Source organism: Panthera leo, chromosome B1, assembly GCF_018350215.1.
Source record: "Panthera leo isolate Ple1 chromosome B1, P.leo_Ple1_pat1.1, whole genome shotgun sequence".
Classification (NCBI taxonomy): Eukaryota; Metazoa; Chordata; class Mammalia; order Carnivora; family Felidae; genus Panthera; species Panthera leo.
The window spans coordinates 163,620,712-163,647,042 of NC_056682.1; the positions used below are offsets into that span (position 1 = coordinate 163,620,712).

Genomic DNA, 26,331 nt, shown 5'->3' on the forward strand with positions numbered 1-26,331 from the left:
ACTCTGTTTTATTAAATACTATGGAGACACAAAAAGGGCTGAATTAGCAATACACAAAATCTATTTTCCTTAAGTTGATACTCTGGCAACATATTTGCATAAATAGTTCTAATATTAATCAACACATTTGGGAATGTACAATCTTGCCAGCAAGGACACAAAGTAACAAATTACAAAATTAGGAATTATAAACTGTCCAAAAAAGATATGAAAACATGTTCTACCTCACTCTACGTCAAAGAACTATATATAAAAAGGATGAGCAGAGCTCAGACCTCAGCCAGGTCTCTTCCCTGGTCCCTGGCTGCATGTACTCTCTCTGGCCCCTCATGGAGCCCCTCCAACAGGATGACCTCTACAGTGATGTCACCTGAATCTGTGCACATGTCCAGCTTATCCTGTCCCACTTGGCCCTCCACGCTGCACAGAACATCCTACTAGATGTCACTTGACTGTCCAGAGGCATCTCAAATTTAGCACAATCTGTCTGCTCTGCCTAGTTGTCCCCGTCCCATTAAACAACAACATGTCCTATCAGGTATTTGGGTAACAAACATAGATGCTGTCTTTTATCACTTCCTGGCCCCTGACATCTAAACCATCAGTAAGTCCTGTCAGCTCTGTTCCAAAGTAGGTCTTAAATTTGCCCACCCCCCTCCTCCCCATGACCACGGCTCCTACTGCCATCTCTCACCTGTGCTAGTGCACCTACCTCATCACCTGTCTCCCTGCTCGCTCCCATCCTTGCCCCCAACAAGCTGTTCTAGGAACAGCCAGAAGGATCTTTTTGAAATGTAAATCAGATCAGATGGCTCCCATTTAAAACGCAGCCAATGGCTTCCCGTCAAAATTGAATTCCTCAGTCCCCAGCAGGGATTATGTGACTTTCTAAGATCAGGGGCCTGCCCTTGACCTCATCTCTTACTGGTTCCCCCTCAGTCCCCACATTCAGGCCCACCAAGCCTAACCCTGCCTCAAGTCTTTGCACTGGCAGTTCCCTCAGCACTGCCCACGGCTAGGTCCTGGGTCCTCCTCATGGTGAGTCTGCAGAGAGACCTTCCTGACCATCCCTCAGCATCCCCTGCCCCTCCTACCCAGTCATGTTCCTTTTCTACATAGCACTTATCACGATTTCAAATTCCTATTTATTTCCATGTGTACATATTGATTTTCTGTTTCTTCACACCAGAATGTAAGCCCTGTGAGGACAGCATCCAGGTCAGACACGCTTAGCGCTGTAAACCTCAGCTCCTACACTGAATGGTTTATAATGCTGAAGAACTGAAAATATCCAGCAGCCGGGCCACCATGAAAAATGATCACAGAATACGCTATCTTCGGCACCTTCTCATCCCTCCCAGGAAGCACCCCTAAGGCATATTCATAGGACAAAGGAATGAGAACATCAACCTTCCGCTCTAAGCCCAAGCTTCCTGGTCTTCAGGGCTGTGTTCCCAAAGTACACTCACCCCCACGTGTGATCCCTTGTGCTTGGGCCAAAGTCGGTATAGAAACCCAACTTCTCCCCTAGCCACATGGTTAAGTCATTGTTCCCAATATAGGGCTTAGAAGCATCACTCTCCAAAATTGTTATGAAATCTGCACCTATTCAGAAAAAAAAAAAAAAAAAGTATGTAGTGATTAACCACAGCTGTGCAAAAACAGTTAGTAAAACTTTCTTCTTCAACCCTTTGCCTTTCCTCATAAATCAAAAAACAAAGTAGTTTCTAATGAGTCACTAAAGTGAAATGCGTCAGACCTGAGCCATAAGAGGAGTTTTCCCATGTTTAGAATGTAATTAAAACATGGGACACCTGGAGAAAACACAGAAAAGGATGAAAATGTATCTTTTACATTTTCAAATATTTTTAACATCTTTCCCAAGATTTCCCAAGATTTCAAATAAGCATAATGTTTGTTTCAAATACGCAACTTATGTTCAGAAATACAAAGTGGTATGTAACGGCATTTTATTCCTGGGAAAACACTTCCATGGTATTGGCACAGAAGTAAGTTTACTGGTTTTCTCTGACTCGGACCAGCTGCCCCCAGGGCCTATAGTCAAGAAGAAAGGCCACGGAAATTCCTTACTGGCAGTAGAATCATATAGACTCTCAGCATAAGTATGTCTCAGGGGACATACTTATCATTAGGAGCAACCAGAACAGTTTAGACCTTCACGAACCTTGCTCCACGTTCCACAAAGTTGATCTAAGAACCAAATACCCGCACCTTTTAAAGGATTCTTCATAAAAAGAGGCGCACCCCAGGGCACAGAAACTTAAAAACTGGCCCTTAGGCTCTTGAAAGCAATGTGCTTCCCAAATGAGCCCTCACTCTGACCCATTCTGCCTTTTGATCCGACTGCTTTCGGGTCCCCCACAGTGGGTCCCCAAGCAACAGAAAGCACCAGGAAGAGTATCTCTTGGAGCAGGGGCCTGACAAGAATTCCCTGCAGATACTCAGTGTGAGGCTTTGTTCAGGATCAACTAAATTGACTGCTCTCAAAGACAGATGTGGTTATGGTAGCTTAATCCTTCTGCAGCTGCCTACCAAAATGAAGCCTTTTTACGAGATTAGTTTATGATCCAGCAAAGCCTCCTCCTGTTCCTTATGATCTCGTTCAAAATAAAAATAACAGCAGTGGTTTCTCAAAACCTGGAACTAATTCCGGTAAAAGGCTTACCTGTTTGACTGAGCAGCTGAGCCGATCCTTCTAGATTGGACCATCCTTCATTGTCATAGCCAAACCGAAAAGGCCAGATGGCAGCAGAGACCTCTGTGGCTGGTCCCTGAGGAGTAATTTTAATGGTAATTTACAATGACTAGGAACAATGGCGGTTCCAATCACCCAGCTTTCTCCACCTCTCTCTACCAAAATTCGTATTTCAGCAAAGGAATTTTCTTGGTGAATTTTCCCACATTTAATTCTTAAAACAGGGAGCTATTTGCTAGGTGATATTCTAATAATAAATCTTCTATGAGCTTCCAGCTTAAGCTTGGAAGTGAGGAGGAATATTTGGAAAGTGAGCATTTATAATAAGCATCATTTATAATAGCAAAAAATTAGAAGCAACCTGGCTGTTGTTTCAATAGGAAAAATAGGAAAATGGATAAATAAATGGTGTCACAGACCTACAATGGAATACTACCCAGCCCTAATAAATGAGTCAGGGATGAATCTCATAAAAGTGATTTTAAGTAATAAGTTGCAGAATGTATATGTCAAATGTCATAGAGGTGAAGTTGAAAACACGGAACAAACGATACTGCCTGGGGTTATCTCATAGGTAAGCACAATATAAAGAAATGTATGAAAAATGATAAACACCATATTCCAGACAGAGGTAACCCTTGCACAGGAGAAGAATGAGATCACAGAGGGATATACAGAGTCCTTCCACGTATTTGTAAAGCAGCCTGCCGATTCTGAGTTATACATATTGTTACTCCTCTACGGCACTGACAAAGCCAATATTCAGGAGCACAGCCGCCTTTGAGAGTTCATCTTTTGGGCTCATGGGCTCAGTCAGAGAATCACTGCCCAACCCTCACCATCCATCTTAAGCAAATACCTCACTGATCTATAACAGGGATCCTGAGAAATAGTATGGCTGCATTAGAACAAATGTATCACCGCAACTGGAAAAGCAACTTCGAGTGAACCATACAGGTTGAAGCTGGGAGGATGATTTAAGTAGCAACCTCTTGCAACGGAATGCCACCATGTAAACACTGGTGACTTGGTATGCTACCAGCAGTAAGCTGGGCTTTTCATCTTCATATAAGGAAAATTATTCAGTTTAGTGAATGTCATATAAAGAGAAAGGAGCCATCATCAGGGATTTCAAGAGGCATGATTATATTCATTAAACTATCCCTTTTCATGTAACTATGTAACTATAATTAACTCTGGATTTCACCACTCCAAAACCTATTATTCTCTCATTCTTCCCATGTCAGTAAACGCCACCACCCTCCATCCAGTTGCTCAAGCCAAAGACATCAAAGTCATTCTTGATTTCTTCCTTCTCTTTATCGAGCAACATCTAATCCATCAGTAAATCCTGTCAACTCTTTCAGAATACCTTTGACTCTGGAACAACACGAGAGTTAGGGGCTCTGTCTCCCTGCACAATTGAAAATCCATGTATAACTTTTGACTCCCCAAAACCTTAACTACTAATAGCCTACGGCTGACTGGAAGCCTTACCAATAACATAACAGTCGACTGACACACATTTTATACATTATATACATGTATTATGTAATGTATTCTTATAATAAATATAACCTACAGAAAAGAAAATGTTATTTAGAAAATCATAGGGAAGACAAGACATATTTACAGTAGTGTACCATAGTTATCGATACTGTAAGTTTGTATCATCTGTTTATAAGATGAATCTTGTGTCAGTGTCTATATCAACATGGTCTTATATGATACAAAACACTATAGGTATTATACATATTACTAACAGCAGACGTCAAAAATGAAAAGATGAGGTGAGGGGCGCCTGGGTGGCTCAGTTGGTTGAGCAACTGACTTTGGCTCAGGTCACGATCTCACAGTCTGTGAGTTCGAGCCCCGCGTCAGGCTCTGTGCTGACAGCTCAGAGCCTGGAGCCTGCTTCCGATTCTGGGTCTCCCTCTCTCTCTGTCCCTCCCCATTCATGCTCTCTCTCTGTCTCAGACATAAACATTAAAAAAATTTTTTTAAATAAAAAAAAAGATGATGTGAAAAAGAAGTTCATATTTACTTCCAGCTATAACAATTCATGCATTGATAATGAAGAAGCAGCAATATGTTTGCTTTATGGTAACCTAGTATAATCGACATGACAGCTTCATGCTAGCCTAGCCTATACAATTAATGAATGAATCATTATAAAATTTTTATGGCATACAGTATTATAGTCATCGTTATAATGCAATTTTGGAAACACTGTTCCATTTTTTTTAACCACTTGTCTTGTAATGATAGGCTGATACACAATTTCTCCAATGATAAGAGAGAGGCATGCTGTATGCTAATATAATTCTTTGAAAGCAGAGTTATAAAACAGTGGGAAAACTAAGACGTGATTAATTTTGCATTACATACACTCACCTTATGCCTACGTAAGGATAGGCTGTCCACCTCCATAGGAGTCTTGCACAGAGTGTTCTGCATGGTGAATACTTTGATGACAGGGACACCAAATGTCTGAACAGTTCTTGCTGTACAGGTAGTAGATTTTCACAAAGACACACACACAACAGACAGATTTATTAGGTGTACAGCATGATGATTACTTACAACTCATAAAGTGCAAGTGGGTCATCATCAAGGTCTTCATCCTCATCGTGTTCACGTTGAGTAGACTCAGGAGGAAGAGGAAGGGGCGGGCGGGTGGTCTTGTTGTGTCAGGGGTGCCAGAGGAGAAGAGGTGGAGGAAGAGGAAGGGGAGGCAGGAGGAGCAGGCACACTTGGTATACCTTTCTGGAAATGCACTGTAATTTCTGTCTGACTTCTTTCGCGTTTTCATTTCTCCAAAAATGTTTCTACATGGTACCAGTCCTTCTTCCACCATTTGCTTTAGGTTCGGTGCCCTTATCGTAGAAGGGTCAGTGTCGTAAAAGAAGTCAAAAGCAGTCTTGAATCATTGGACCCCTTCTGCTAGACTGTCTAATGTCAGTTTGTCTTCTGGCACTGCGTCCTCTACATCTTCCTCATCATCTGGCTCTGGTTTGGAAGCACTCATCTCCAGTGGGTCATCTGTTCATTCCTCTGGTGTGGTGTCTGTTACCTCTTGAAGTTCTCTAAGATCCGTATCTTGAAACGCTTCAGCCTCCACTTTTTTTTGCCATTATCTACAGTCCCTTTCGTGATTCCCTTGATTGGCTCTGTCATAAATCCTGTGAAGTCAGGCACAACATCTGGGCACGGATTTCTCCAGCAGGGATTTATTGTCTCGAGCTTGATGGCTTTCATGACTTCTTCTAAACAACGGCATCTTCAGTGATGTAATTCTTCCAGACTTTCATGATGTTGTATCTGTCAGGGCTCTCCTCCACAGCACTGACAATTCTTTCATAGAATATTGTGTGTAATGAGCCTTAAAGGGCCATAGAACTCCCTGATCTAGAGGCGGAATCAGCAAAGTTGTGCCTGAGGGCAAGTAGAGCACTTTGATGCCTTTGGTGTTGAACTCATGGGATCCTGGGTGGTCAGGGGCATTGTCTCATATCAAAAGAACTACAAAAGGCAGTCCTTGCTGGCAAGGTACTTCCTGACTTCAGGGACAAAGCATTAATGGAACTAATCCAGAAAAAGGGTTCTCACTGTCCAGGCCTCCATGTTATACAATCAAAAGACTGGTAGCTGGTGTTTATCTTTTCCCTTCAAGGCTCAGGGTTAGCAGCTTTATAGATAAAGACAGCCCTGATAATAAATCCACTGCATTTGCACAGAACAGTGGAGTTAGCACATCCCTCCTACCTTAGATCCTAGTGCTCGCTTCTTTTCCATACAAACAGGTGTCTTTTGTGGCATTTTTTTCCACAATAGGGTCCTTTCCTCTGCAAGAAAAACCTGTTCAGGCTAGTATCCTTTCTCCTCAATGATTTCCTTAATGGGGTCTGGGAACTCTCTGCTGCCCCTTGGTGGGCGGAAGCTGCTTCTCCTGTTATCTTGACAGTTTTTAAGCCAAAACCTTTCTAAAGTTAAATTCCCCAGCTTTAGATCCTTCCCCTGCCTTTCGCGCTAAGTTGTTCCATAATGATCTCGCTTTTTCTCAAGTCATAATGGAGTCTATAGGCATGCCTCTCTTACAGCAATCCCGCACCTACCTAAAAGCTGCATTTTCAGTATGACATAGAAAGGTATTTCGCAAAAAAAAGTGTGAGGTTTTCATGCCTGCTGGTGTGGCCACAGCGACAGCTTCATGAATCTCCTTTTCTTTTTTCCTTTTTCTTTTTACACTGGATCTTTTATGTCAAGACGGCTGGTGAATGTAGCTGCAGACCCCAATCTACAGGATATCAAGCAATTCAACGCTTTCTGGTCATGACTTTTCTCTGCTTCTTGGGAGCACTTCAGGCATCACTAGAGGCACTTCATATGAGTCCCATGTTGATGCTCAAGGTCTACAGTATTGTTTACAATCAAAACCACCTGGGAACCACGAGAGATCACTTTTTACTGTAATATGAAATTCACTAGGGACAAACTGCTCACCTGGAGATCAGCATCACACCGAGTTTTAAACTGATACGACGCTTGAGCTCACCACGATAGCCGCAGGAGGTGAGGTAGTACAGTATGGACTAAGGGTAATTTGATGCAGTTATGATTTAATATTGCATCTTTATGTTTACATTTCTCTCCACTGCAAATGAGCCAGGTACAGTCTGTGTGTGTGTGTGTGTGTGTGTGTGTAAGTTTTGGTACATTGTAACTTTTGATAATAAACCTACCCACACTTTCTGGTAGTAAATGACAAAACAGACTAGTCTCTACATATATATTCCACATTCACAACACACCTTTTTCTTAATTTTTTCACTATTTCTACATTGTGTGGGTGGCCTGCAAGTATTTGCAAACTGTCACAAACCTCCAGTATACTTTCTTTTTTTTTTTATGTTTATTTGTTTTTGAGAGAGACAGAGACAGAATGTGAGTGGGGGAGGGGCAGAGAGACAGGGAGACACAGAACCCAAAGCAGGCTCCAGGCTCCGAGCTGTCAGCACAGAACCCGTTGCGGGGCTCAAACCCATGAGCCATGAGATCATGGCCTGAGCCGAAGTCGGACACTGAACCCACTAAGCCACCCAGGCGCCCCTCCAGTATACTGATGAAAAAGATATGCATATAAGTGGATCAGCACAGTTCAAATCCACACTGTTCAAGGGTCAAGTCTATCCTCTAAGTCTGCCCAGTTGTCTCCAATGGCACTGCCACCACACCCATCCAAACCTCCATAGTCTCTCTCTTGGATGACTGAAAATGCCTTGTCACTTATCTCCCTGTCTCTACTCTACAATCCATTCTTCACAGAGCAGCCAACCTGCTATCACATTTCTTCATGTTCCTGCTTGAAATACTCTATGGCTTCCACTGAAAGAAAACTAAAATCAGGACACCTCACTGTGCTCTGTAAGGCCCTGTATGATGTGATCCTTCCCGGCCTCCCCATCCTCATCTTCTATGACTCTTCCCCTTACTCACCAAGCTTCAGCTGCACCAGCCACCTTGGTGGCCTCAAACATGCCCCACCCGTTTCCCCTCAGCCCTTTACACACGTGCCCTCTGCCTGAATCCTTTACCCCTAGCTCTGTGATTAACTGGCTTCATCTCAGCTTTCAAGTCTCCACTCAAATATCACCTCCTCAGAGCAGCCTTCTCTAACCACCCAGTCCAGTTACTCTCTACTCCCTAATCCTCTTTGCTTCCAAGCAGCCTGATCTAAAGTGACAGTCTATTTCCTCCTCTGAATACCGTCTTTCTTCCCTACTAGAATGTAAACTCCATGAGGGCAGGGGTCTTGTCCAAATTGTTTATGTCTGTACCCCGGGAACCAGGCACACAGGAGACATTCAGTATGCATTTATCAGATGAATGAAGGAAGGAAGGAAGGAAGGAAGGAAGGAAGGAAAAGAACAGGTATTAAATCTAACTGAAATGACTCCTTTTGAAAAGAGGAAGATTAGGTATCTTCATTTGACTGACATGCTGCAATGATAACAAGTAACAAAGGACAAAAGAAAGGGACCACGTAATGAATTATTCACTTACTAAGAAACCATTACTGAGTTCTGAGTGTGTGGCAAGCACTTTGTCAGGTGCTGGACGTGCAAAGGTAAATAGGAGAAGCATGCTCTCCGTGCTCAGTATAGCTTTTTATTTTCATGAAAAATTTGCCTGGTTGATGCAGATTACTAAAATTCAGAGCTGACCCTCAAATTCTGTCATAGCCAAAACTGTAATTCTAACCGCATTATGAAACACATCACACTTCATCAGCGCAGAAAGCAAGCACAACACAGCAATAACTTACTTTTTCTTCTACCCACCTGTCTAGAAGAGAAGGGGACAATAAAACATTTAAACCTGTCGACCACAAGCAGGGAAAGGAAGAACAGGAAAACTTCCATGACTCATCAATACACAAACTACCCATAATCTTCAAAATCAAGAATTATCTAGAAGATTGTTTTTAAATCAAAGGCTCTCATATTGTTGCCTTCAGCAATATCTGCCCATAAAAAAAAAGCCCATTATAAAGTAGTTCTTTACTTCATAGTTTAGATATATTAAATGATAGAATGGCAAAGATAACATCATACAACAAAATTTTGAGCAGCTTGCCTTTAATAAATGGGTCTATCCTGTCCCAAGAACCCAACTTCATGAAATAATTCCATTATATAATTAGCCTATGACCTAAGGGTTAAAGAAATGGGGTTCAGGGCCCTGAAGTCATGAGATCCAGATCTACAGTTCAAACACAATGATAAAGTGTACAAATGTATGCATATACGTACATAACACATAACATTCTATATCCAAATTTTTCATTACTTACCCCTTTGCCCAATTTCCTCTCATAGGTTTTATGCCGTAGTCCTAATCCCAGTAGCCCCACACCAACAAGCAGCCACAAAACTAAACAAAAAGAAGAAATACTTTTTAAAAGAAACTAAGTTCGTCTTTTTATAAACAATTTTTTTTTTTTTATTTTATTTTTGGGACAGAGAGAGACAGAGCATGAACGGGGGAGGAGCAGAGAGAGAGGGAGACACAGAAGCGGAAACAGGCTCCAGGCTCCGAGCCATCAGCCCAGAGCCTGATGCGGGGCTCGAACTCACGGACCGCGAGATCGTGACCTGGCTGAAGTCGGACGCTTAACCGACTGCGCCACCCAGGCGCCCCAACAATTTTTTAAATAATGCTGCAATAGGGGCGCCTGAGTGGCTCAGTCGGCTAAGCGTCCGACTTCCACTCAGGTCACAATCTCATGGTTTGAGTTCGAGCCCCGTGTCAGGCTCTGTGCTGACAGCTCGGAACCTGGAGCCTGCTTTGGATTCTGTGTCTCCCTCTCTCTCTGCCCCTCCCCCGCTCACACTCTGTCTCTCTTAAAAATAAATAAACATTTAAAAAATAATTTAAAAATAAATAAATAATGCTGCAATAAACAGAGGGGTGCATAGATCTTTCCAAATTCATGTTTTCATTCTATTTGGGTAAATATCCAGAAAAGGAATTACTGGACCATATATATGGTCATTCTATTTTTAATTTTTTGAAGAACCTCCATACCGTTTTCCACAGTAGCTGTACCAACTTGCATAGATGAATGGATAAAGAAGATGTGGTATATATACACCATGGAATATTACTCAGCCATAAAAAAAAAATGAAATCTTGCCATTTGCGACAACATGGATGGATGTAGAGGGTTTGATACTAAGTGAAATGAGTCAGTCAGAAAAAGACAAATACCATATGATTTCACTCACATGTGGAATTTAACAAGAACAAATCAAGAAAAAAGAGACAAACCAAAAAACAGACTCTCAACTATAGAGAACACACTGATAGTTACCAGAGGAGAGGTGGGTGGGGGATGGATGAAATAGGTGAAAGGGATTAAGCATACTCTTGTGATGAGCACTGTGTAATATAAAGAATTGCTAAATCATTATATTGTACACCTAGAACTAATATAGCACTGTATGTTAATTATACTTGAATAAAAAATAATTTTATGAAATTATTAAATCTATTAGGCAAGGATTTTGTGCAAAGGAGAAATGTCTAATTCCTGGGTTAATTTTCATATGCAACATGCATGTACAACCCATACTTGAAACTCAGGCTTCAAGGAATCTTCCCTGAAATGTTCCAAGGACCATGAGCTTCAGGTAAAAATAAATCATAAGTATGTACAAGAAATAATACACAAGAAAACAAGTCTCCATGGGCAGACACCAGCAGGGAAAAAAATAATCCTGTAGAATCAAACCCACGAATACTTCAGATGTTGAAACTTCTAGAATCAGAATATAAAATAAGCATGCTTAACAGGTTTAGAAAAATAAAAGAGGTTATTCAATAGGATGATCAGGAACATGTGTGAAGAAATAAAATAGACTTCTAGAAATAAAACTACAAACTCAGTGGACAAGATAAGTAGCAGCAGACAAAGCTGAATAGAGAATGAGTGCAAGGGACGGCTTAAAAACAAAGGTAGATAATATGGAAGAGGTTAAGGGACATGGAGAGATCATAAGAAGATCCAACACAATCCAACTGGATTCAAAAAGGAAAAAGAGAAAGAATGGAAAAACAGCAATATTTGCAGAAATAAAACTGAGAATTTTCCACAGGTGATATAAGACATGACTCTTCAGATTCAGAAAGTCCAAACACTAACAAGCAAGGTGGAGGGAAGACGGGGAGGGGGAGTGCAGAAGCAGGAATCCACATCCAACATATCACAGGGAAACTCTGGAACACCAAAACAAAGAGGAATCGTTAAGCGCTGCCAGGCAAAAAAGACAGATTATTTCCAAAGGAGCAAAGATTACACCGACAGCTGACTTCCCAATAGCAAAACCTAAAGCCAGATAACAGAGTAGTATCTTTAATGTGCAGAGGAAAAAAATAACAACCAAGTACTAAAAGAACAGAAAGTGAAGATATAATTTCCAAACTAGAAAGAGGAGTAGGAAGGCGGAGGATAAGAAAAAGAGAAAAGGAAAACCCAATCAATGCAAAAGAAAGCAAGAAGAAAAATAGGGGGAAATCTACTTAAAGTAGAAAAAGCAAAGTAAGATGACAGAAATAAATCATAATGCATGAGCAATCACAACAAAAATAAACTACATTTTCAAGTTACAAGACAAGACTGACAGTCTAGAACAGGCACAATGGAGGCTGTAAAAAGATGGGTAGTTGCCAGGGTTTGGAGGAAGGAGGGAAGGATAAACAGGTGCAGCACAGGGGAGGTTTAAGGAAGCGAACCTATTCTGCAGGATACTGTGATGGTGGCTAGATGTCATTATACCTTTGTTAGAACCCACAGAACATACAACAGAGAGTGAACTCTAATGTAAACTATGGACTCAGTATCGGCTCGTCAGTCGTAACAAATACACCACACTAATACAAGATGTTAATAATGGTGGAAACTGTGGAGGTGGGGGTGTGAGGGGGTGTATGAGAAGGAACTCTATACTTCCTGCCCAATATATCTGTAAATCTAAAACTGTTCTAAAAAATAGAGTCTATTCTTTTCTTTTTTTTAAAGACAAAGATAGTGGTTGCCATTGGTAGAGGCAGGGAACGATGAACAGGCAGAGCATAGGATTTTAAGGCGGTAAATTACTCTGTACGATGCTATGATGGTGAATACATTTCATTATACATTCATCAAAACCCACAGGACACACAATACCAAGAGTGAGCCCTAAAGTAAACCAGAGACTTTGGGTGACAGTGATGTGTCAGTATACATTCCTCAGTTATGATAAATGTAATAATAAACTCTGGTGGTTACTGGTAGTGGGGGAGGCTGTGTGTATGTGGGGCCAGAGGGTATATGGGGAACCTCTATACTTTCTGCTCCAACCAAAAATGGCTCTAAAAAATAAAGTCCACTTTTAAAAATTACACAAAACTGTCTAAATAACTTTTTAAATAAACTGTTCCAAATGCCTCATTTTGATGAATGAACTAAAGAATTCTGGTTCTTAATACTGTTACTACTACTACTAACAACAACAGCAACAATAGAGACAAAGATTGTCAGGATTAAAAATAAACAAACAAGGGGTGCCTGGATGGCTCAGCTGGTTAAATAAGCATCTGACTTCGGCTCAGGTCATGATCTCACGGTTCCTGAGTTTGAGCCCTGCACCGAGCTCTGTGCAGACAATTCAGAGCCTGGAGCCTGATTCAGATTCTGTCCCTCCCTCTCTCTCTCTGCCCTACCCCGTTTGTGCTCTCTCTCTCTCTCACACAAAAATAAACATTAAAAAAAAGTATTAAAAATAAGCAAATAAAACCTGCCAGATCTTAGTTTAAGAGACCTACCTAAAACATAAGAGCAATAAAACAAAACTCTAAATTTTGAAAATATCCCCTAAATTTTAGTACAATCTTTTCAAATTATGATGGAACAGTATGAAGGTATTTACATAATGGTGGTGCTGCTTTGTGGCATTTCTTTCAGAAATACATTGAAACTTTATTTAGCTTGTTTTCTATCTCTTCACACTGTAATATTTTGTCTTCTTTATACAAGTATCAAGTCACTGACGGTGGAGACCCGTTTTTACACGTCTTTACATCCGACATAATGCTACGTAGTTCGGTAGTGCATTGTATCCCAATACACTGCCTGCAAATGCAATCCTTTCAATAAACATTTCTATTTAATGTAGTTCATTTGAAATCAGTCAGATTGAATAGTAAACTAACTTCATGTTTGAGCTTCCAGTTCATCAATATTCCCAATGTTAACATATTTAAGCTCCCAAAAAAGAACAAGAAATGAAATAAATAGTTTGAAATAGAAAATAGTTCTAATGAGAACAAAGCATCTTGGAAATTCTACCTGTTAAATAATCTTATCTATATGAGAAGTGAAGCAAAACTAACAACAGAGTATTTGTGCCTGACATGAGAGGCTACCAGAGATTTGCTTCAAAGCATTTCACCACAACAAGTAAGGAAGACAGCTGTTAAGGATACTGGCAAAATATTAATGATTATTGAAACTGGGTGAAGGGGGCATATGGGGGTGCACTATACTCTTTAATTTCATACATGTTTGAAATGTTATTACAATTAAGTGATTTAAAAAAAGAAAGCAAAACTTACAAAGTTTCATATATTTTTCACTCTTTCTGAAAAGCACTTTAGGACTGTTTTTTGTTTGAAGAAAGTCAAGGCTTTTCTTAGGACTAAATAGCATATTTAGTCCAATAATTAGCATCACTGTCCCTGTTAAAAGAGAAAGCAAGAATGTATTACATTCTAATCCAAAAATCCTCCCAATGGTAAATTTCAGGTTCCTAGATTTCATTTCAGTGGACATACCCGGAAAATTCAGTGATTGCGTTAATTTATCTCAGTACCTAAGCAATTACTCCAGCAGTGCTTTTGATAATTGGAATTGATCATAAGAAATTGGGGGGACGGGAGGTTCTAGGAACCCTGCTTCAAATGAGAAGACTCCAGCGTTTTCTTGATGAGGAATGTCTTTTAATTTCCTGAGTGTTTCTTCGTTGTTAGGTTGGTAATGGGTATCGCTGTCGATTTTGCAGAGGAGGGTGGAGCCCAAGAGAAAGGTGCCTTTTGAACTGCCCTAGGGACTGAGTTTTCTCCGTTGAAAAGACCTCAAATGCACCAGGTTGAGGAACTCGAAAGGAAGATAGGTGGACTCTTACTACAGCCGTGTCTGGGACAATAATTCTGGCTTGGGATGTGGGTTCTCACAGTGGATGCACGCTAGAACCAACCACATGTGCCAATAAGGCCAATCAAGACGAGCTCCATTCGGATGCATTACCATGTAACTTACATGTAAAGTTTACATACTTCTGAAGTTGTATACAATGAGAATGGAAACAGAATGATTGAACGGTATGTAAGTTAGAAAATGTCAAGCAGAAGTTAAGCTTAGGCAGAAGGCTAGCAAAAAAACATTATATGCAATTTTCAGGAAATAGCTGGAGTAACCTTGACAATAAGTTTATTGCTAGTTTCTGATTCAATACAGATTCTTTTCAATTGTATTAAAAGCTACACTGAGCATTACCAACTCTCCTTAGTTTTTGTGGCCTTATCAGTATGGCAGTCTTACTTAAAAAAATGTTTAATTGTATGCAGCTGTAAAAAAAAGCACTTTCTGCAGTTTCGGGGTAGCAAGCACTCAAAAAGCACAACTTCGTAACATTCTGAAGAAATAAACATATGCTTAGAATGGCTCTTACTGTTGTTCGTTTTCTCCACATGGCAGACCCCTAAGCAAGCTGGAGTAAGGAAAAAGCAGGGCATTGGACAAGGAGATAGAGCAGGACAGAGTACACACACCTGAAAGAAACCAGAAGAAATACAAAGTTTGCAAAGCCAAGGTTCTTGCAAAGGAAATGCAGCAATTTATGCCTCCAGCTGGATGAGTGCATGGGTGTTTACCCGAAATAGCAAATTCTCAGCTGTTTTAAAATATTTCATATAATTTAAAAAAATATATCTTCCAAATCAGCCTGTCTTGCTAGATGTCTAGCTCAGGGAGTAGAAAAGTTTATGCGAAAACGTACAGTTACCGGAAAAATACCAAGGGCACAGGGGGATGGACAGGTAGAAGCCTAGACCTCTGTGCAGCCCTCACCCCCAACCATAATTCTGTAAGGATTTGTCTAATTTTATGTATGGTGTTTCCCCTACTACAAGTGCCAGATGGGCAAGGACCCTATGTCTCTTAAGTCTCCAGCAAATGGCACTGTGTCTGGAACATACAGGCACCCAAGATTTTTTTTGAACGAATGAACGAACAAAGCGAAAACTGCATTTGTGAACACAAAAGAACCGAATCCCTAACTGACATGTTTTGTCTCCTGAAGTTTTCACAATTTTTATCCTGGAAGCATTTGACATGTTTTACTTAAACTAAAATGACAGGCAACATTTGATTTGTGGATGCCTGTATACATCAGTAATTTCATCACTGCCAGAAGGCAATTTTTGAAATACTCAACTGAGCTAAGTCTATGAAATTTTAATTGGGTGCATGGAAAATATTTATCCTATGATTTGGCAATTTATCATTTAGACTAAGATTCATATATATAAAATATATTTTATTGGTTAAAAATATGGTAAATAAAAATCACCACTAAGACTTGGGAGAACCAGAAAAATCCCAATTTCTTTATATATTTATGAGCAGCACTCAAGTAGCAACATGAGCCTCATGATCATACTTTTCCTAGCCTAGCATGTAATACAACTGTTACATAGTACCTCTTTATACTTTACAAGGATTAAACTTGGGTTTGTTTTTTTACAACTAATTTACCTAAAAGGCCTTTACAGTAATGAGTATTACTGAAACTCACTGATGAATTAAGAAATCTTTTAAGTAGTAATTTAGACATTCCTCCAGTTGTTTTATTTTTATCAAGAGAGTCTATTTTAATAATAATTTAAAAAAAGACACAATATCCTAGGTCATGTAAAGTGCTAAATCCTAGTCAGCCTGATGGGTATTTTCAAGCAGCTACTTTAATCCAGACCTTTCAAATATACTCACCCAAAAGTAAATCAGATCTTTCTCTAGCATAGACACCTCCTGGAACAAACTTAAAAGCCGTGCACCATGCACAGAAAAGTATCTCCAGGAGATAAAATAGCATGGCAATGGTCATGGCTTTCCCAGGGCCCGACCCTGAGCTAATAAGATGTCCAAGCACTTGAGGCCACATGGATGCTGTGAAGACAGCAAGCACACAGCCAGAAACGGCAGCTGCCCACGTGGGGAGGTAAAGAAGGCCCGCAGCTGAAGCTGCTCCTGTTTGTGACAGAGAAAGAAAACAATCAGACAGGAAAAACAGAAGAGTCTCTCCCATTTTCTTAAAAAAAAAAAAAAAAAAAAAAGGAATAATGGGCTCATAGGATGACCAATTTATAGCTAGCTATTCAGAGCCAGAAGGGACCTCGAGGGCATCCTGGTCCAATTTCCAGACTGATGAGAAACTGAGGTCCAGCGAGGTTAACATGATTTGCTCAAGGTCATGCGGCTAGTTACTTGCACAGGTGGAGGCAGAGTGTGAATCTAGTAAATCTCAGTGCTATTTCTTCCGGAAAGACAGGGGGAATGAAATGGCATTTTTAGCTTATTTGTGTTAAGACCCTAATAGCAAAACAAAACAAAACAAAACAAACTTCTAAAGAAGTGAAATTTTCTGTAATACCAAAACTGTGTCCATTTAATTTAACCAGCCGGATCCAGAACATTGGAAAACACATAAAGTCAGCGTGGCTTCTAGAACATTTTTGTTAAGGAATTTTCTTGAGGACTTTCCATCCACTTAAACGCTGCCCCTTGTCCTACAATATGTAAGGTGGCTTTCCCAAGCTCACATCCCCAAAAGATGTGACTGAGGGAGGATCAGTGGGCTTGCTGCTTTAGCAATGCTGCAGTCAGTTCATTCGTTACCCAATAGCCTGGTAGGTGTTGAAGTCTATGCCATCCGCCCAGTCCACAGCAGGCACTTAGTAAATGTTTGCTAGTTTGCTGAGCTAAACCTGAGAGTATAACGTTCGTCCCAATTCCTGGGAAATCAGTTCTGAAACAGCACATCAGGGTCTCATGGCACCCCACTTTCAAGCCATCTGTGTAACACCTTTCTACAGAATATGACTTTTTATAGACAATTCAGTCAATTTTGTTAGAAGTGTGACCCACCCTTCAAGGATGTCTCCCACAGGCTCCTCGCTGCTGGGGTGAGAACTGCAGAAAAGGAGTAAGGAACAGGAAGTGGTTCCAGCCAGCCTCTTGGTGCCCCGTGGTGCCCATCCATCAGGAAGTTCTACTTGTACCACGACAGGGCAATGCCACGTAACCGCCTATCCTCCCCACCCCTGCTTCAAGATCATCGCTAAGATCAACGTGAGAACCAGATTCCAGAGCCCTCTACAACCCACAGAGTTTAACCTCACAGTGAGACCTTATAATACTTAGATGTCATAATGGTTATTTTCATAACAAAAAGTTTTTTCATTTTGAAATAAATAAATGTAATGACTAGTTACTGTAGAAATTTTAAAAATACAGAACTGTAAAGAAGCAATTAAGAATTGCCTAAAAAAAAAAAAAAAAAAAAAGAATTGTCTAAGACTGAGCTGATCACAGCCAATACTTGTATGTATTTTCCCCTAAGTCTTGTTTTATGTACATATGAAAATATTTTTATACTAACGGAACAATACCACTTATTGAAGATTATATTCTTCTTTTTATGTAACATTATACCGAGAACATCTTCTCACATTATTAGTGTTTTTTTCTAAATCATTTTTATGTATATATACCATCCACTAGATAAACACACCACAATACAAGCAACCATTTTCTTATTGTTGGCCATTTATGAAGCTTCCAATGCTGTGAGGAATATCTTTCTTTTGTTAATGATCTCTTACTACATCTCCACTCATTTCCTTAAAATAGTCCTTTAAAAAGAGTCTTAAAAGTACAAGTACTGGGGTGCCTGGGTGGCTCAGTCGGTTAAGTGTCCGACTTCACCTCAGGTCATGATCTCACGGTTCACAAGTTCGAGCCCTGCATCAGGCTCTGTGCTGACAGCTCAGACCCTGGACCCTGCTTCGAATTCTGTCTCTCTTGCGCTCTCTCTCTCTCTCTGCCCCTCCCCCACCCACTCATCCTCTGTCTCTCTCTCTCAAAAATAAATAAACACTAAAAAAAATTTTTTTTTTGAAGTATAAGTACTGTGTCAGGAGGTAAAAGCATTTTAAAGAATCATTAATTATGGGCAACTGCTTTTGTGAAAGGTTAAGAAACTTTGCTGGGGCACCTGGATGCTCAGTTAGTTCAGCATCTGACTCCTGGTTTCAACTTAGGTCACGATCTCACAGTTCGCGAATTCGAGCCCTGCATCAGGCTTTGTGCTAACAGCATGGAACCTGCTTGGGTTTCTCTCTCTCCTTCTCTCTCTCTGCCCATCCCCTACTCCTCCCTCCCCCCTCCCCAAGTAAATAATAAATAAATAAACTGTAAAAAAAAAAAAGACTTGCCAGAAGTCTCACCTTTTGAACCCTGCAGAATTATTCCTTTCTAAAAATCTTTACCAAATTAATGATGAGAACAGTATCACATTTTGAGTTTCACTTTTCTAATGATTAGTGAGAGTGACTTTTTCCTGTTTACCAGCTTACAAAGGCTATTTTTTAAAAACAATGATTCCTGAGTTGATATTCCAAATGAAAGACATTAGAATGACTTTGAACCATGAGATCATGACCGGAGCCGAAATCAAGAGTCGGACGCCTAACTGACTGGGCCACCCAGGTGCCATGACACCAAGCAGAATTAATAGTAACTGAATATTCCAGTACTATTTATAATAACATGTTAGTTTTCAATAGATCAAATTTTTCATACAATAAAATTATAGGAACACTGTAAAGTACACCAGGGTCCTATCAATACGTTTAGCACATCTGTTTTTTCTTTTAATAGAACTTTGATTTTAATAATTTAATTGCCACCAAGATTTAAAGCCCATTAGAAGCTTGAAATCTGCTTGCCCCTGAGGTCTTTTAAACTACTATTTAACACTTCAGAGAGACAGCAAAACTACATTAGGTTTGACTCTACTTATCTCGGGAAATAAGTATAAACATAACACTATAGGTTCACAGCTTTTCTGTCTTTTAACTGACAATGTATGTTTCTGGGTCCCCCAGTTTTCCATGTTTAAAACTAAGCTGCCAATTACCTACCCAGTAAGCATTTTCCTTATATTCCATGAAAATAGGCATGACATCAGGGCTGAACAAACCTCCGATGTATTTCATGTTCCTTTCCCCAACTGCATAGAGATTAAGAAGCTATATATGCTCATTGCAAACTCAGCATTTACAAAAGTATCTGGCCCTTTTCTTGGGGAATCTCATGAGGCATCTCTCTGATGAGAAGAAAGGTTACTCTTAAATTCTATTCATACTAACTTCCACAGACACCATAGAGAATGCCTACCACAAAACACATGTGCAAGTAAAAAGGGCTCAACACGACTACAACAGTTTGCTCATGCCACTCCAGGACGACGAGGACCTGGCTAACTTCATTAAATGAGCCAATCTATTCAAATTACACATATGTCAGGGCGCCTGGGTGGCTTAGTCGGTTAAGCGTCCCACTCTGGCTCAGGTCAAGATCTCATAGTTTGTGCGTTCGAGCCTTGCGTCAGGCTCTGTGCTGATAACTCAGAGCCTGGAGCCCGCTTCAGATTCTATTGTCTCCCTCTCTCTCTGCCCCTTCCCTGCTCACACTCTGTCTCTGTCTCTCTCAAAAATAAATAAACATTAAAATATAGTTTTAAAAAAATGAATTACACGTATGTCTCCATGCAAGAGTAATAGCACTTAGGATGTAAAGAAATTTCCTTATTACGTTAGTCGATCCACACCTTCTATTACCAATCCACAGTCTCGAACCCACACAGGGCATCCAGTGCAACACTCTGAATCACCTGGTTAATGAACACGTAAGAGGGCATCTCTCTTCACAGAGACCAAGTACACTGCTCTGTTACAGAGTGCGGAGTTTTTTATTGAACACTAAAACCAATTCTAACCATTTTCTGCCTTTTAAGGGGAAGGGAGAGGAGTGATGTAATTCAGGCATAGTAATAAAATAGTCAATCATAAAAATCAGTAGTTGCTCCTAACATATGATGGCTTTCATCAATATCCTGTAATCCTAACCATTGTGACTGGGAGTGGAGGGTCCCAGCCTTGAATAAGCCAACGTGGACCCCAAAGGTAAGTCAAGAGGTGAGAAGCTCAGGAGGGCATTCCTGAAAACCAGAGAAGCAGGGAATCTTGGAGAGGGCAAGAGGTCTGGCAATGCGGAAATGTCTGACTTCCATCTCCTCAGACCTGCAGTAGAAACAGGGGCGCCTGGGTGGCTGGGTCGGCTAAGCCTCTGACTCTTGATTTCGGCTCAGGTCATGATCTCATAGTTCTTGAGTTTGAGCCCTAAGATGGGCTCTGTGCTGACAGCGTGGAGCCTGCTTGGGATTCTTTCTCTCTGCCCTTCCCCCCCTCAGGCACGCGCGGTCTCTCTCCCTCCCTCTCAAAATAAATAAATAAACTTAAAAAAAACTGCTACTGACACACATGCCTTGTTTGGCAGATGGGGGAGAGTATGTGAGCACCGTGAGGTGGCAGTATGGCAGCTATAGGAGGAGAGAGGTAATGAAGGAGGAGGAAGTAAATTGTCAACTGAGTGGAATGCCGGGCACAGACACGTACAGGTAAACCCACGTACCTGTGACCCACCAGAGTAAACTGGTACCAGGAAACCATGAACAAGCTGAGAGCATCAATCCGCTCGCCAAGCTCAGCAGAACTGCACCTCTGTAAGAAAATAATGTGCTGTAGGACATCTACCATCATTAATATTTTATTGTCCCAAATAGAAAATACATCTCCTACCTCTGGGTACATCCAAGAGATAATATGAGTGTGAAAAAACCCAGTGAGATAATGAGAGCTCATTGAAAACCAATATCATATCCAGTCAGAACATTGAGGGGTAGCCGGGTGGCTCAGTCGGTTAAGTGTCCAACCTCAGCCCAGGTCATGACCTCACCATTCCGGAGTTCAATTCCCCAGCCGGACTCTGTGCTGACAGCTCAGAGCCTGAAGCCTGCTTTGGATTCTGTGTCTCCCACTCTTTTACTGCCACTCCCCAGCTCAGGTGTGCACGCATGTGGGCACGTGCTCTCTCTCTATCCCTCTCTCTCTCAAAAATAAATAAACATTGGGGCACCTGGGTGGCGCATCCAACTTCGGCTCAGGTCATGGTCTCACTGCTTGTGAGTTTGAGCCCCACATCGGGCTCTGTGCTGACAGCTCAGGGCCTGGAGTCTGCTTCAGATTCTGTGTCTCCCTCTCTCTCTCTGCTCCTCCCTCACTCCCACTCTGTCTCTCTCTGTCTCTCAAAAATAAATAAACATTAAAATTTTTTTAAATAAATAAATAAACATTAGAAATCAAGAAAAAAGAACACTGAAGTAATAGCAACTCAGACTTGAAATAAATGATATCTTCGATCTTTCACGGTCGATGTAAAACACGGCGACTGAGTATTCTCAGACTATTATAGCCCATATTGGCCATGTAACATGTGACATGTGACAACTCTGCCGAAGACAAAGAGAAAAAGTCACTGGGAATTGTTTCTATTTAGTTTGCCTCTTTTTCCTTCCTCTGCCTCAAAACAGTCTGGGCCTTTCTGGGACTGCTGTCAACTGTATAAATAATCGACAGTTGTGTGAGTTTTAAAACAACCACAAACTGCTTCATTCTTTTGCTACTTTGGCAAAAACTTGCAGGAGGAGGAATCAAAAAATTTAACTCCACTTTAGGGGAATATCCAGAAGCAATAATAGCTACCACGTGGCACTCAATTAAATAGCTACAACATAAACAAAGCTAAAAAACACAGCACTTACTACCTCCCATGCACTGTTTTAAGACTTTTGCATTTTATTAGGCTCTCAATCTTCCCAAGTCTCTAAGGTAAATGCTCTTATTATCCCCATTTTGCAGAGGCAGATACTGGGGGAAAGAGCACTTAAATAACCTGTCGGAGGTCATACACAGCAGCTCTGCTAGGACTCAGAAACCAAAAAAGGTCATCAGGCCCTGGAGGGAGGTTCTCGGCTACTATCCTGCCCACCCCCACTTCCAAGGTGAAGGATCACCCTGGGTCTACAGAAGACCAGATGTGAAAAAAGGCCGTGGAGGACACTGTTGATTTTTTTGTATCCCCAATTCAACGACAAATGTTTACGAGGACCTACTATGTGCAGGCTGTGTTCTAGGGGCTTGGGATACATCCATGAACAAACATCCCTTTCCTCCCGAGGGCTCCCATTCCAGTGAGGGAGGAACAGACAGTAAACACAATTAATAAATAATTCAGGATATCAGAAGGCGGAAAGCACTAATGGTAAGAGTCCCAAGGCCGGGAGCACTGGGGCGGGCTGATGGGAAACTGGAAGCATGAGGAAGACACAGTTTATCTAGCTCCCTCATTCTCTCGGGGTCTACCATCAGCACTGATCCTTTGGCTTCCCAACGTCCCATCAGTACGCTCTGGGCCCCTCCCTCACCCTTCTCCCATCCCTCACCTCTTTACCGCATCAACACCTACCTGGGATGCAATCTCTTATGGATTTTAGAAAGCGATTTCTACTATGATGGTCATGACTCATGAAAGCCTAATGCAACATTTCTCCAGCAGGGTTCTGAGAAACACTAATTTTATGAGATGTCAACAGGTGTTCTAAAAGAGGAATTCTACTTATTTTTTTTGGAGGAAGAAAGAGAGCGTGCACAAGTTGGGGCGGGGGGGGAGCAGAGGGAGCGAGACAGGGAGAGAGAATCTCAAGCAGGCTCCACGCTCAGCGGAGCTTAGGAGCCCTGCGTGGGGCCCCATCTCACGACGGTAAACTCATGACCTGAGCCAAAATCGAGAGTCAGATGTTTAACCAACTGAGCCAACCAGGCGCCCGGGAATTCTATTTTCAAGTAAGTTTGAGAAACTCCCAGGAGGTCTCTCATCTGCAGATGTGCATTGTGAATCACAAAGAGAGAAATATGAAGTGCAGATTTAGGAGACGTTGCCTTTTTCTCTCAGGGTATCTATCAACATCTCAAGAAACCAGTGTCCCACAGAACACAGTTGGGGAAATGCTGGTCTCATGAGCTACATCTCCATCTTCAATGCCTCCCTCCAACAGACAGAATTACAACATGTCTACCAAAAAAGCCCCTCATTTTACAGGTGAGAAAAACAAAGCCAGGGACACGATGTGACTCATCCACAGTCGAATGATGAGTTACTGTTGGCTGAGCAGGACTCCAGCCCTCAAGCCTGGCCTCGGGGTCCTGGCCCAATTCTCCTTTTGCTGTTCCATATAACCGATGCCTATTTTTAAAGGGAATTTTCGAAACAAAGCTTTGATGCATGGGAAGAAACCCCTTCCTTTCTCTTCCTTTGTGCCTTTCTTCCTTCTTTCCCTTCCTCCCAAATATGCGAAGGCATCCAGGATCAAAAGATACAAACTGTGAATGAGCTAACATATGGAAACTTCCTGGCTCCATGCCTGACAGAGTTAAATCATAAATAGTAGTTCTTTTTCCCATTCCCTGCCCTCAAGTTGCTTACTGTCTAGCAGGAAGATCTAAAATAACTGTAATGGTCTTTTTAAAATTTTTTTTATTAATGTTTTTATTTATTTTTGAAGGAGAGAGAGAGACAGAGCATGAACAGGGGAGGAACAGAGAGAGGGAGACACAGAATCTGAAACAGGCTCCAGGCTCCAAGCTGTCAGCACAGAGCCCGATGTAGGGCTCGAGCCCACGTACTGTGAGATTATGACCTGAGCCGAAGTCAGATGCTTAACTAACTGGCTGAGCCACCCAAGCGCCCCTAACTGTAATGTTTTTTAAAATTGTAATACAGAATAATAATAAAAGACAGAAGAGGGTAAGGGTAGAATTTAAGGTAGTATGTAGCATAAAGGAACCCTTGGGATAATCAGAGAAGACTTCACAGAGCAGATGCTTGAGCTGGGTTTAGACGGGTGAGTAAGAGCTTGCCAGGACACCAAGGCATAGAAGGCAGCCAGACAGAGGGAAGAGCACATACTTGCAGACAAAGGCCTGGAACAGCCCAGCACTTCTAGGGAACTGGAAGTGATTTCAGCCCAGATGAAGCACAGGGATAAGGTAGGAAATGTCTGTAAAAGTAAGAGGGGTGGGGGAACAGATCCTGTCTCACATGACCTCGTATGGAAACACCACTTAAAGGTTCTAAGCCAGGGAGTGATGGAGTTAGATGTGCATTTCTGGAGAGTTCACTGGGGGCGGGGCTAGTGGGGGCAGTGCAGAGAAGGCCACACTGAAGAGAGACCATGAAGAGGCAAGAGAGGAAGCCTAGATGAAAGATGGTGAGGGCTCCACTGAGGCAGATAGGGTGGGGATCACAGGGGAAGGGATAGATCTGAGAGAAGTAGTAGAATTGACTAGACTTAATGCCAAATAGACACAGAAAATGAGAAAGACACAGTTGTAGGAGGACTCCTGGATTCTGGCTCGGATGACGGAGTGATACCTAGGAAGGGGGAAGCAAGGCATGGAGGAAGACGGACGTGTTTGGGGACTGGGAACTTCTGAGTCCAGACCTGGACACCTGGGGGTATGCTCTCATGTCTGCTGGGGAAGGATCCACCAGGCATTTGCCAAATGTGGGAACCTCCACACTGTGAGAGCAAACAGTTATCTGAGGCAGATGTTTTAAAGGTTCCTCCAATCTTTGTACATGAAAGGCTGGGCCTGAACACAGGAGAAAAGATGTATCCCAAAGAGTAGAGACAGGGTTAATGAGGACCAGGCATATGCAGGTTCCGACACTTAATCTCAAGACTGCTGACTCCCTGGGTGCCCCATGGTTGGAGCAAGTCCCAAAATATCACAGGATGCAGAGATCTCTCTGGGCGTCCCTCCTTCGCAGAGAATAGAGATCGATGCCCAGGCTGCCAACCTGTTTTCTCTCATCAGGGCACCGTGGTCTCGTCCCATCAAATGCCCGTAACTGTAAGGAGGGGTCTGAAGGAAATGGCAACAGCATGTCTTCTCTGCCCCTGAGAATGCTCCCCCATGTGGAAACTCCTCAGAGCACCCAAGCAGGAGCTCCCAAAACCTTACTTGGCCGGGCACAACCTTCAGCCCTCCATCGTCTGCTTTCTTGCAACCCTTCAGCACCGGGGCAAACACCCTCCACAGTACGCAGTAACGTCATGCAACGTTGTTGCTATCTAGGAAAAGTGGAATATGAAACACCTGGCTGGCGCAGATCTAGCTGCTCAACAAAAGAAGTATTTCTTCCTTCAACTTTAATAGCCAATTCCTTGATGGCTTCCAAACCGACACTCACCCAAATGGGTTAGGATCTGGCCCTGGATGGGGGTGCCCACTCACGGCCCATCTGGAAATAAGCGAGACCTCTCCAAAAATCCAGTGGGTGAGGAACACGAGACTGCCAAAGGCAGCCCCTGCCAGGCACCAGGTAGGTCTGGAGGCCACGCCCTTGACTGCCACTCCAGTATTTTTCCCCTCTGGCTTACTGCAGTCGCCATCTAGGATAAAAAATGGGAAATGGTCAATTACATGAAAATGTACCCTCTATATTTCACAGACTTGTAGCAAGCAAGAAATAGTACCTGGCTTCAAGGAGCTTATTTTAGAAGGGAAGATGAGATGTGGCACTGTAATACAAAGTGGAACGTGCTGAGAGCTAGTTGGTGTGAGAGATGATTTCAGGCAGGCTAGATCAGGAATGCTTTGGGGAGAACCAAGCATTTTGGGATTTCACAAGGGAAAATGCAGCGAGTTCTTTACTTCATGTGAAGTTAACAGTATGAGCAAAAACATATACAGGAAGGGGCACCTGGGTGGCTCAGTCGGTTAAGCACCCGACTTCGGCTCAGGTCATGATCTCGCGGTCCGTGAGTTCGAGC

General features: G+C 41.9%; 1 protein-coding gene across 1 annotated transcript in view; it reads right to left on the bottom strand.

Moving 5' to 3' along the window:
• CWH43 (cell wall biogenesis 43 C-terminal homolog) overlaps positions 1–26,331 on the bottom strand; it is a 56,356-nt gene that overhangs the window by 20,642 nt on the left and 9,383 nt on the right. Inside the window, exons 5-11 of the mRNA XM_042934031.1 lie at positions 25,749–25,950; positions 21,069–21,157; positions 16,305–16,562; positions 13,871–13,993; positions 9,570–9,649; positions 2,687–2,792; positions 1,470–1,605 (exon numbers count right to left, since the gene is read on the bottom strand). Coding sequence (XP_042789965.1) covers positions 1,470–1,605; positions 2,687–2,792; positions 9,570–9,649; positions 13,871–13,993; positions 16,305–16,562; positions 21,069–21,157; positions 25,749–25,950 — 994 coding nt within the window. The remainder of the gene's footprint in view (positions 1–1,469; positions 1,606–2,686; positions 2,793–9,569; positions 9,650–13,870; positions 13,994–16,304; positions 16,563–21,068; positions 21,158–25,748; positions 25,951–26,331) is intronic.